At 44.5% G+C, this 10,505-nt stretch overlaps 6 protein-coding genes across 7 annotated transcripts; 4 read left to right on the top strand and 2 right to left on the bottom strand.

The window, feature by feature from the left end:
- Window positions 1-6: 6 nt before the first annotated feature.
- LOC131886086 (muscle M-line assembly protein unc-89-like) lies at window positions 7-2,219 on the bottom strand. 2 transcript variants are annotated; one of them, XM_059234318.1, is made up of 3 exons: window positions 1,833-2,219; window positions 848-1,771; window positions 7-754 (listed from the first exon to the last, which is right to left on the bottom strand). In XM_059234318.1, the coding sequence occupies exons 1-3, from the start codon at window positions 2,070-2,072 to the stop codon at window positions 239-241; spliced, it is 1,680 nt and encodes a 559-aa protein (XP_059090301.1). In that variant the 5' UTR covers window positions 2,073-2,219; the 3' UTR covers window positions 7-238. The 2 variants fall into 2 exon arrangements, with proteins under 2 accessions (XP_059090301.1, XP_059090302.1); XM_059234319.1 differs by having other exon boundaries at window positions 7-748.
- Window positions 2,220-4,372: 2,153 nt separating this feature from the next.
- Window positions 4,373-4,912, top strand: LOC131886096 (biogenesis of lysosome-related organelles complex 1 subunit 1-like). Its single transcript, XM_059234332.1, has one exon. The coding sequence runs from the start codon at window positions 4,508-4,510 to the stop codon at window positions 4,910-4,912; it is 405 nt and encodes a 134-aa protein (XP_059090315.1). The 5' UTR covers window positions 4,373-4,507.
- Window positions 4,913-4,936: 24 nt separating this feature from the next.
- LOC131886094 (TM2 domain-containing protein 2-like) lies at window positions 4,937-5,620 on the top strand. Its single transcript, XM_059234330.1, has one exon. The coding sequence runs from the start codon at window positions 4,937-4,939 to the stop codon at window positions 5,618-5,620; it is 684 nt and encodes a 227-aa protein (XP_059090313.1).
- LOC131886091 (arginine--tRNA ligase-like) lies at window positions 5,592-6,870 on the top strand. Its single transcript, XM_059234326.1, has one exon. It carries the CDS (start codon window positions 5,592-5,594, stop codon window positions 6,792-6,794), a length of 1,203 nt encoding a protein of 400 aa, XP_059090309.1. The 3' UTR covers window positions 6,795-6,870.
- LOC131886095 (transmembrane protein 69-like) lies at window positions 6,870-7,478 on the top strand. The gene has a single exon (XM_059234331.1). The coding sequence runs from the start codon at window positions 6,870-6,872 to the stop codon at window positions 7,458-7,460; it is 591 nt and encodes a 196-aa protein (XP_059090314.1). The 3' UTR covers window positions 7,461-7,478.
- LOC131886090 (3-methyl-2-oxobutanoate dehydrogenase [lipoamide] kinase, mitochondrial-like) lies at window positions 7,477-10,201 on the bottom strand. Its single transcript, XM_059234325.1, has 7 exons — window positions 9,570-10,201; window positions 9,433-9,501; window positions 9,079-9,357; window positions 8,912-9,010; window positions 8,032-8,327; window positions 7,797-7,958; window positions 7,477-7,725 (listed from the first exon to the last, which is right to left on the bottom strand). Exons 1-7 carry the CDS (start codon window positions 9,909-9,911, stop codon window positions 7,581-7,583), a joined length of 1,392 nt encoding a protein of 463 aa, XP_059090308.1. The 5' UTR covers window positions 9,912-10,201; the 3' UTR covers window positions 7,477-7,580.
- Window positions 10,202-10,505: the final 304 nt, after the last annotated feature.

Raw genomic sequence — 10,505 nt, 5'->3', positions numbered from 1 at the left:
ATTTGGCATGGGAATTTCCGCTTTAGATCGTCCCGGGAGTAAATCTAAGCGCCCATATTTTCAGATTCAAATTACCGGTACAGATAGACTTTAATATATTGAGATATCGTTTTTCGGAAATAATCATTTGTGATAGAATCACTAAGAGCGACATATAAATGCGATTTTAGTTGGTTAGTTCCAAACAAGAAGCAACCTCTAGATTCTAGGATGTGCGAAGCTCGAGTAAGGACAATAATCAGAGATCCCCAGTCATTGTTTTAGAAGTCTTGGGGGCGTTCCCGTGTGACAATTTCAAATGAATCCCAAGACTGCTTTCCCATTCGGTCTTGTAGGGACAATGGGGACAGGCGTGGAGTTTGGTCATGGATTTGATTTTGACCTTTGATTGATTGGCTTTGAGTATCTCTGCTCTGTGGACTTCATTGAAATGTGACATAAGCTCTTGCTCAGTGGCAACGCTTTTCGCGCATCTCGAGCAAGTGATGGCGACAACATTGGAGGAGGATTTAAGATTGGCATCCTTGGCAGCGTTTTCAGCAAGTTGGTCGGCCAACTGTGCTTTAGAGGGGAAAGTGACAGAAGTGCTGGACTGAGATTGGAAGCCAGTTGAGTTTTCAGGTGATTTCGATTCAGATTCGCCTACTTTGAGAGTTCTTTCACGTTTGCTGGGAGTTTCTGTTCTTTCTTCGATTTTCCGTATTTCAAGTCCAGCTTGAGGCTTTATCTTTAAAGTTGGTGTGGATTTCTGCAACTAAGAAATGAAAACAAATGAAATCAATTTGTAACTGGAAGTAAAAACATGCATGCAACCAGCATGCCGGTTATGTCTAGTTCAATGCCTCACCTTGTGGTCATCAGATTGCTTGGAAGTACTCTTCTTGAGTTCTTGAACATCTTTTTCCGGGGTCTTTGCAAGGGAATTTTGTTTCCGTGCACTTTTCGACATCCTAACAGATTTAGCCAAAGGTTCGTCGTCCAAGTCCATTGACACTTTTCTCGTTGGCTGTCTGGCTCTTACACTTCTAGGTCGAACATCAGTCTCAGCCTGAGAAATTGGCTGTGGTTGAGGGTTTTCTTTCGTTGGGTCTACTTTTCTCTTTCGTCCTCTCGTATTCTCAATGACGGTTTTGTTCTGGGCGGGTCCATCAAGTACTTGCGTTGATTCTTCCTCTTTTTTTACGGTGTTTTCTTCTGCAGAATCATTGCTTTGATTCGATGAACCGACTTTAGACGCAAGCGACTGTCGTCGTCCAGTCTGTTTGGATTTGGTCAAAGCTGTTTTTGCTTTGGGTGCATCCTTGGGATTTTTTGCGTCATGAATTTGCTTCTTGGCATCGTTTTGGGACTTGGCGATCGGACTGCTAGGCTTGCCTTTGCCCTTGATGGGACTGGAAGGCACTTCAACGATGTCGTCGGAATCTGTTTCATCGGTATCGTCATCTTTTAATAAATGGGCGAAAGATTTTCGAGTTACTCTTGCGCTGCGTCTGGTGGAGACATTCCGCCTGTTCGGGGCTTCCTTCAATTCAACTTCGAAGTCACTGCCATCGGTAAGTTCTTTTGTCACTTCTTCTACATCGGATTCATCCTCTTCATCGGATTCATCCTCTCCTTTGGATTCTATGGTTTCTTCCTCTACTTCCTCGGTCTTTTTAGCTCGGCCTCTCGGAGATGGCGTCTTTTTGGAGGCTTGAATGGCTCCGCGTTTCTTGGATGTCTTATATGCTATCTCTTCTTGAGGTGGTGGATCATCTACGACTTCACTTTCCTAAAATATACTCAAACATTGAATAACAGCCAATGAACAGTCAACATAGGCCTTCTTTTACCTGCCCTTCTTGTCGATTGGGAATGATATTCAGCACTGGGATGTCATCTTCATCCAAAAGATCATCGGCTGTTTTCTGTTTCCTTTTTCCTCTCTTTGGCTTTGGCGGTTCTGCATTGAAGGGAATGGAGAGTTTCTGAGAAATTGGCGGTGCTTCTGTGATGTCCTTAATATCCTGGTTAGGATTCAAGAAGGCCAAGAAGGCATTGGCGAATCCTTCAGAGCGAGAGATCATAGCCATTGCTTCATAAGTATTCCATGAATTGTAATAGCACGTGTAAATTCCTTAGAATTGGTTCCTTTCCTAGATCAATTTACTGCTGTGAGGTGAAATAGTTCTGGAGAGGTTTCTTAAACAACACGAGAAAAGATTGAGAAGCAGTGTTGACGATATAGATTGAAAAATAGGCCAAATTGTATTTCGGTGACCTGACTACTTTCGACGAGTCTTGGCGGTTGTTTTTTTTGGTTTGACTACAAAGTTCACAAATTTTGTAACCGATACCAAGGACATCATTCAATGGAAACAACAAGGCATAACAAGAAATGGACAAGAATTTGGTCTACCAACAGGTTGGCATTAGTCGGGCTAGGAAACCCCTGAACGTAGGGTTGGTCGGGGATTTTGGACAAATACTGATCCAAATGAATTGCGAAGGAAAAGAAGAGAATTGTTATTAATGTTCTAAAATCTAAAATCGTGTTCATTAACCGAGAATATTCTTTTGTAATTCAAGTGAAATTATCTCACTTCCGTCTCTGCTTTAACGCAAGACATGTATTAGATTGTAAGGATAAATCGAGATATGCTAAATGAAAAACTCTTGCAAACAATATAGATTGAGTACAAATGATTCATTGTTTTGACCAAGGACAGTTGAAAGGAGTGTTCTATCTTATGGCCTCGGGCACAATGGTTGGGAATGGTCAACCCACTCCAACCAGGTACATGAGGGGAGAATGATCCACGAAAAGGGAGGCAATAACCGTCAAAATTTTCAAGATCAACTCGTGGGCTTCCCCCACTTATTGGCGGCCGTAGCCTGCTTGACCTGCGCGCTCATCATCCAGAGCTGATTGGAGTCAATATTACAGAATCGACCTGTTTGGTTGCACAGTCGTACTTCAATCAGCCCCAAATCCAAAGATAATGAGGGTGCTCTCAGCGTTTTTTCTATTTGTTTCGTTTGCAACCACTGCCAATATCATCAACGGTTTCAAAAAGTCTGAACCTCAACCATTTTGGAAATTCAACCGAAACGACAAATATTTGCGTGATGTCAAGGGATTTGAAGATCAGTTCTGGTCGTATTATTCGGACAACTCCATGGATAAACACGCAGAATCCCAGGGATCATACTTTCGTGACAGCCCCAAAGCTTGGAAAGATGAGGCAAATCGAACCCCCCTGAGGATTGCCTCTTATGTTCAACGTGCCCCTCAGAATAGCCCAGATAACTTGAATTCAACAGAATATGTCACCAAGACCGAAATGCTGAACTTGTCCTCCCGCTCCAGACTCTCTCATGGACCTCGTCGTCGACGACGACGAAGCCATTTTAGGTCTGTTCAAGAAGGCATTAAATCCCTTAAGAAGTTCTTGGATGTCCCACTCTTTTGTTGGAAGGTTCTCATCAACTGCCATCGATTCAAAGGGCATGTGTGTTGTCCGGTGATGCCGGAATTTCTTCGCCCTCAATCAAAACCGGAAGCTTCAGAAAAACGAAGATTCAAGCGATCCCTGGGACCCCCATACAAAGATCCACTCTTTAATATTCCATTAGCCAATCCACACCCAATGGTCATTCAGAGGCGACGAGATTCTCCAAACCCTTGTGCCAATGCGGACTGCTATGAAAATCCTCATCAAAGATGTTGTCAGGTGGATCGTTTTTTCCCCATTGGTCCGTACGTACAGACCTCACTACTGGAAAACTGGACCTCGGCGCTTTTCGCCCTATTTGGCAACAGTCCCATGGCGTATTTGCTTTTCAAGAAGGCGCTTGTTATTGGTCTAGGATTCGTGGCCTTTGTCCTCTGGGGTGTTTTAGGGGCCCAATTGGGCTTTATTCAACTGGAGAAATCTGAGAGCGACAAGATTGGCAAACGGAGGGACCTTTTGGAACTCACCAACAAAGTGGTCTTAGCCGTAGACGGAGGGAAATGGATGAAGAAACTGGAAACTTTGGAAGGCAAAGCCTACAAAGGGGTCAGACGGTTCTTATGTTGCTTGGAACCGGCAACTAAAGGTACCGAAGAAGGACAGGTCTCGTGCTACCCAACCAAGAGACCTACATCTACCAAATTTGGCGACGTCTTGGAATGCGTCTCGGATCTGGTCTACGACATCTCTCTCAGCAAGCAGTACAAGCTTAAAAAACGATCAGATCACATTAGCAAGCTGACAAAGAAATCCGGATGAAGTAGTGAGCGAAGTTGAGCCCCAATATTTATTTCCTTATGAACTTGACTCAAATAAAAGCTGTTTTTTCCGGGCAAACCTGTCTCATTCTTATTTCAGCTCTTCGTTGTATATTGTCAGCTGTGCGTCAGGTGTCTTGGGTTTTCATGGTTGTCTCTGTGTTTAAGGCTACATTTGGAAGATATTTTTGAGCCCACTTTGTTGTTTATGGTCCTTGTTGTTTGACATTGTGCCATGATTGAAGTCCTTGATTCATGATGCTGTCTAATCTTCTGAAGGAACACTCTCAAAGATCATCACAACGTCGAGTTGCGCAAGAGCATCGTCGTCAGGAGGCTTGTCAGGCTGCCAATCAGCTCACATCTGCTTTGACGGATCATTTGAACGTGGGCGTGGCCCAAGCTTATCTCAACCAGAAACGGCTAGATGCCGAGGCTAAGCAACTGCACACTCATGCTAGTAACTTTGCTCAACAAACGGCCTCTTGGCTTCAATTAACAGACCAATTTAACAACACTCTTAAGGAATTGGGGGACATTGAGACTTGGGCCAAAGCCATCGAAAATGACATGAAGGTAATTTCGACCTCGTTGGAATACACCTACAAAGTCAACAAGGAAGCATCCACAGTGACGGCCCCTGGAACTTCCCAAAGCTAATCTTGCCTTCATCCATACCCTAACATGCCGATCAAGTGGATATTGGTTATTTTAGTCATTAGTGTTGCTTCCACCCAAGGCCAGTTTTGTCAATTTCGGCGTGACATTGCGGGTTCATCAAGCCAGGAAAACTCGGGATCTTCTGAATCCTCGGGGTCCACCACAATCGGAACCTTGTCTCAGTTGCACAAGGACGATTGTCCTTGTTTCCACAACGATACCCAACCTGGCGATTGTGACGTGGGTTCCTTTCATCCGGCTCGCCCCCTGCTACCTTGTGCATTCCTGCCCGAAGAATTTATTGAGTGCGACAGCCCCATTGATCACAAGAACGACGCTGCCGCCAAGAAAGATCTTGGTTATGGATGTCTAAAGATTGGGGGTGGACTCCGTTGGGAGGACATTGAAAAAACTGAAGTGTGTTGTCGTGCTCTAGATTGCATTGAGTGTCGGGGGAATCGGACGTTTCTACGTGGGGGGGTGCCTTGTGTGAAGTATTCCAACCATTATTTTCTTACCACTCTCCTCTATTCCATTCTTCTTGGATTCCTGGGTTTGGATCGGTTTAGCTTGGGTCAAACCGGGACAGCGGTAGGTAAGCTAGTCACTGTCGGAGGGTTGGGAGTGTGGTGGATTGTGGATATATTTCTTATCATCTCCGGACAACTCATGCCCGAAGATGGAAGTCACTGGAATCCATATGCATGAAATGAGCTTGCAAGAAGCCGTAGTACGCGCATTTTCATCCAAAGACATAGCTGACCAATTGGTGATCGATAAGCTCGTGAAGCTCGTGAACAAGACTCAGTCTCGCGATGATTTTGATGTCACTGTCCCGCTGAACGATTCCACTTGGCAAAAATGTGGAGGTGTTGGTGATATTCAGCTTCTCGATCACAAAAGTGCGAGCTCCAAGTTACCTCAGCATTTCCAAGTGAAAACTTGGCAGGTTCTTCCAAATCGTGCGTTCTTGACCTTGGAGCGAGGCCCTTTCGTGAATTGGGTCTTTAAAAGGTTCAAACTTCCACGCGGATCCAAGACTGAGATGAAAGTAATCAATATGGAACTAGAGAAGGCGAGCAACTCAACCAATCTTACCAGTTTACGATGCTCCATGGTAGCTCAGATTGCATCCAACCTCTCCATCTTTTCGGGCGCTCATAAATCTACGCTCAAAATTGGATCTTCTGATCGAAAGTATCTCAAGGTTGACGAGAAGGACCTTACTTGTCAAATAGGTGCGGTAGTTCATCCAGACACGAAGAAAAAGATCGTTGACCGTACCGTCTCTCAAGTATACGATACGTTGTTTAACATTCAAAAGAATATTCTCATGGAAAGAAGCAATCCTGATATGAAGAGTGATCAGTTCTCGGCCAATGATGGACATTTAACTCGTGCCAACTTAACATTCCAATTAATGAACTCCAATCCGGCATCTTCTTGCCTTATGAAAATGGAGGATTGTAAAGAAGCGAGTTTTTTGTTGTATAACTACACTCGTATTATCCACATTCTGAGAGGATTTAAAAACGGCCCGTATCCAAAATTGGCTGAAGCTGAGTCAATAGATTGGTCGATCCTGGACGAAAACGAAGAGTGGACTTTGATCTTCTCCTACGTGTCCGAATATTCGCGACTCATTCAATCCATAGGAAGCGATTTGGCTCAAGGCAAATTAGCCATCCATCGACTTTGCCAGTTCCTCATTGGGTTGTCCAACACCTTCAGTCGCTTCTACAACCGTCTGCCCGTGTTGAAAGAGCCGAGACCAAATTTGCTTCCTTTGATATTTGCTCGAATTCACTTGGTCCAAATTGTGCAAAAAGTGTTGGACCACGCGTTTTCTCTTTTACAATTGGAACCGGTATCGAACATGTGAATAAACAAACCTGAGCTCACGTAGGTTCTAGCACACGCTCGGACCACTTTGCTAATTTCGAAGATATCGTTTCAGATGTTGTCCTTGAGGCGACTCTGCTTCAATCGGGATCTAAACCCGCTGATTCGAGCCAGTTCTTGGAACGCCTTTCACACTCAATCCAAAGATTCCACCAAAGCCTTGACGGTTTGGGAAGACTTGGGAGCACTGAAGCGGTCTCCAATGCCTGCTCTAACTCTCGGTTTATCAGGTTTAATTCCTTTTGTGGGTGTCCCTATGGCCATGGCTCAACAAGGTGTGTTTATGCCCGGGCTTGCTACCGCCCAAATGGCGTATGGAGCTACGATTCTATCCTTCTTGGGTGGTGTACGTTGGGGGATTTTGGTCGTCCCTCAAGGAGAGATCACTCCTACTTGGATGCAATATATTTGGGCTGTGACCCCGTCTTTAATTGCTTGGCCCGCTCTTTTGATGCCTCCTGTGGCTGGCTGTCTCACTTGCATCGGAGGATTGGGACTGACCGGTTATTTGGACGTGATCCAGTATGGTTATCCCCAATGGTTTAAAGGGTTGCGATTTGTTCTCACCACAGTGGCTATTTTATCCTTGTGGTCGACTCTAATGTGTGAACTCCTTCTGAGCAAAGGAGAGGAAGAGAAGAAATAAAAAGATGCAAAGAGGGCTGGTACTTAAAAGTTTTATTCCATTAAAAACATATAAACCGGATTGGCTTCCTGAAGGTGGGATCGAGTATTATCAGTGAATCGCTGACATATTGATAAATAGTTAGATTCTGAATGGAGTGTCTCGGGCATTGAAGTGCTTGAGTCTGAGGTATACATCTGTGCCTAAACCTTGCATTGAATATATTTGAAGGGATCCGCCTAAATACTCAGCGTAAGCTCTGGAGGTTGGCAATCCAAAGCCGAACCTAAAAGACAAAAACGTATCACGGAAAATGAATACAATCAGTCAATGACATTTGTGTTTCCATCCACGTACCCGTGCATTGGTCCCGAGGTCGTTCGATTCATAGTTTCCATAAAGTTTCCAAAGATATCGTCCTTGATCAGAGAGTCCGTGCTCTTTTCTGCCGTCGAGAAATTGTACTGTACAACTTTGTTCACTTGATCATGAGGGATACCGGCTCCGCGATCAGAAATTCTAAAATTGAAATTAAAATTTTGATAATGTAATACTGACTCCAAGACCATTAACACGTATTTGTTTAACCCACTTGACAATGAAATCTGTCTCATTATTGGCAATGATAACATTGACTGGAGGTAAAGCGGCACCTTTGACTCCGGGGTGAGATTCAATGGTGGCTCTGAATGCGTTTTTCAGCAGCTCTGGCAGGATGTAATCCAGTGGCATCTCAATGTAGGGAAATCGAGCACTGATATGTCCCGATATCTTGACAGCCGGAGCAAACCCGTAACGGTCCTCCGTGATCTGCTGCACGAACGTAATCCACCGTTGAATGACATTTTTCAGCGTCATATTCACATTCACGATACCCACATGACCATCCTGGTAGAAACGAAAAAGAAAAACCCTCATATTTAGCTTCGGAGAGCTCATTGTCAGACGTCTGGAAGAATCTTTCAAAGAGCCCAGGATGTGGCCAGAATTTGCGGAGGCATTTTGCAATTGAATGTTGCCATGGAGTCTACGGCGCGAACTTTCCTTTGTTCACCTTGCTCTTGGCATTTGAAGTAGGTTGTTTCTCAGGGATTTAAGCATTTCGTACATAGTGCTCGTGAAATGCTCTTTGAATCTCGACGGCAACAGCGAGTTGAACCCTTTTTTTCATTTTTGATCTTTTCAAAAAACGATGAAACGTACGTTTCACACATGGCATACTGGCACGCTTAGTTGAAATTTCCGAGTAGTACTTGTAAGATGAAATAGAAGTTGAGAATGACCTACTTGCCGCTGACTTTCTCAAGCCTATTAACGTGATTTGAGCCATGAATCACGCCCATGGAGCATGCTCATTTCCTTGAAAAATATTGGCACAGAGCTATTTTCCTACTAGGAATGACGGGAAAGCTCAGTGGCACATGTACTCGTCATGGTCACGGAAAATATCTCAAGGCCCAACAAACAAATACCTTTTTCTCCTTCAAATGTAGATGATGCGTGGCCAACATCCGGATGCCCAACCTTGATGTCAAATTCCGGTCCAAATACCGAGAAACGAGTTCTTCATCCTATTTTTTTTTGAACCATGTCCATTTTAAACAGCGAGGTCAAACTTTGTACTCAACATGAGATTTACCTCAATATGACGTCGAGACTCGCGAAAGCCCTCGGCGAGCAAGGACACCACATCCTTGTGGTCGTCCAAGAGATCTTTGACCACCTGACTATATTTCTCCTCATCCTCCGAAGTGACAATTTCAGGGAAGTCGTTGAGAATGTGAAATGCCCGGATGTACAGCTCATGTACGGATAAGATGGTGGGATTGCAGCCCACGATAAACGGCAACGATCGGATACCAGAGATTCGATGAGCAATCCGAATCGGTAGCTCCTTGTGTAGATATTGGGCACTTCTCTAATGTAACAAAAAAAAACCAATCCTTGAACCCATTTTCCACCAATAACCAGTTACAATCACAAAGCCACTTACCATGACATTGTGATGAGTGGATTGGGATCCTGAGTACATTATAGTAGCAGGGGCCAGTCTCACCGAGTGCTGAAATAGGGCGGCCTTCCTCGGTTTCCAAAACAATTTCTCACACCTGAACCCACCAATCATCTCACCTGAGCTGCGGCCTTATCAATAGCTGTTTGATTGTAGTAAGAGGCCACCGTGATGTTTCGCTCTCTTATTGAGGATGGAGTGGGCTTGGAGGACGGGTTGTAGTTGAGCCATCGCTTCCCATTGATATTGTTCCCTTGCCGAATGGCATTGGGCTGTCCATTCCAATGCATCTCGGACGTCCCACCGTCTTTATTGCCATTTCGATGGGTGAGGTGAACGTGGTTATTGGGCTCTCCATGATGGATGCCGCGAATCCCGCACAAGACCCAAGCTTGTTCCAAGAGAGGACTATTGAAACAGCCTTTTCCGAGCTTGACCATGTGACTTGAAACCGGAGACATTTTGGAGTGGGTCAACACGAGATCTTGGGTGATGCTTTGCACTTAACACATGGATTGAGTATGAGCAGACTGCCCGAAATACAAGCACACCAAACTCACAAAGAGGTCTGTGACTCTTTCAGTCTTTCTTGACTCGATCGGGGTTACTGCTACAAAAAAAGAGGAGGGGGGAGAAAAAGAAGCGAGAAGCGAGCTAAGGAAACAAGATCGAGAAAGACGAGGCGAGGAGAAGTAAGCTGGATATGCTGGAGATTGCGGAACGGTACAACGGGTACGACTGAGAAAAGAGAACTACGGACGCTGATGGAGTGCGTTCGTTCCAAGGCCCTTTGACGGATCAAAACGGAGGAAAGCCTAGGGGTCTAAGGGTTTTTAAGACATGAAATGGATGGAACCATAGGAAATATTTTGTGTTGTTTTCCTCCAAATTTAAGGGCGAGAGACTGTAAATATACGATTTTATAATAAGTTGTTTTTCGTTATTCGTTAAAGATGACTAAAATATTTCAGGGACACGTGAAAGCAAATTACAGCCAGTTAACGCTTTTGGTGCACATCTACACACAAGTTTGTAAGCGTCAGTACCTCTTGCAG

The sequence above is a fragment of the Tigriopus californicus genome, chromosome 9 (assembly GCF_007210705.1).
Source record: "Tigriopus californicus strain San Diego chromosome 9, Tcal_SD_v2.1, whole genome shotgun sequence".
Classification (NCBI taxonomy): domain Eukaryota; kingdom Metazoa; phylum Arthropoda; class Copepoda; order Harpacticoida; family Harpacticidae; genus Tigriopus; species Tigriopus californicus.
The sequence above is the reverse complement of the archived record's forward strand: the minus strand, read 5'-3'. Positions and strand labels throughout refer to the sequence as shown.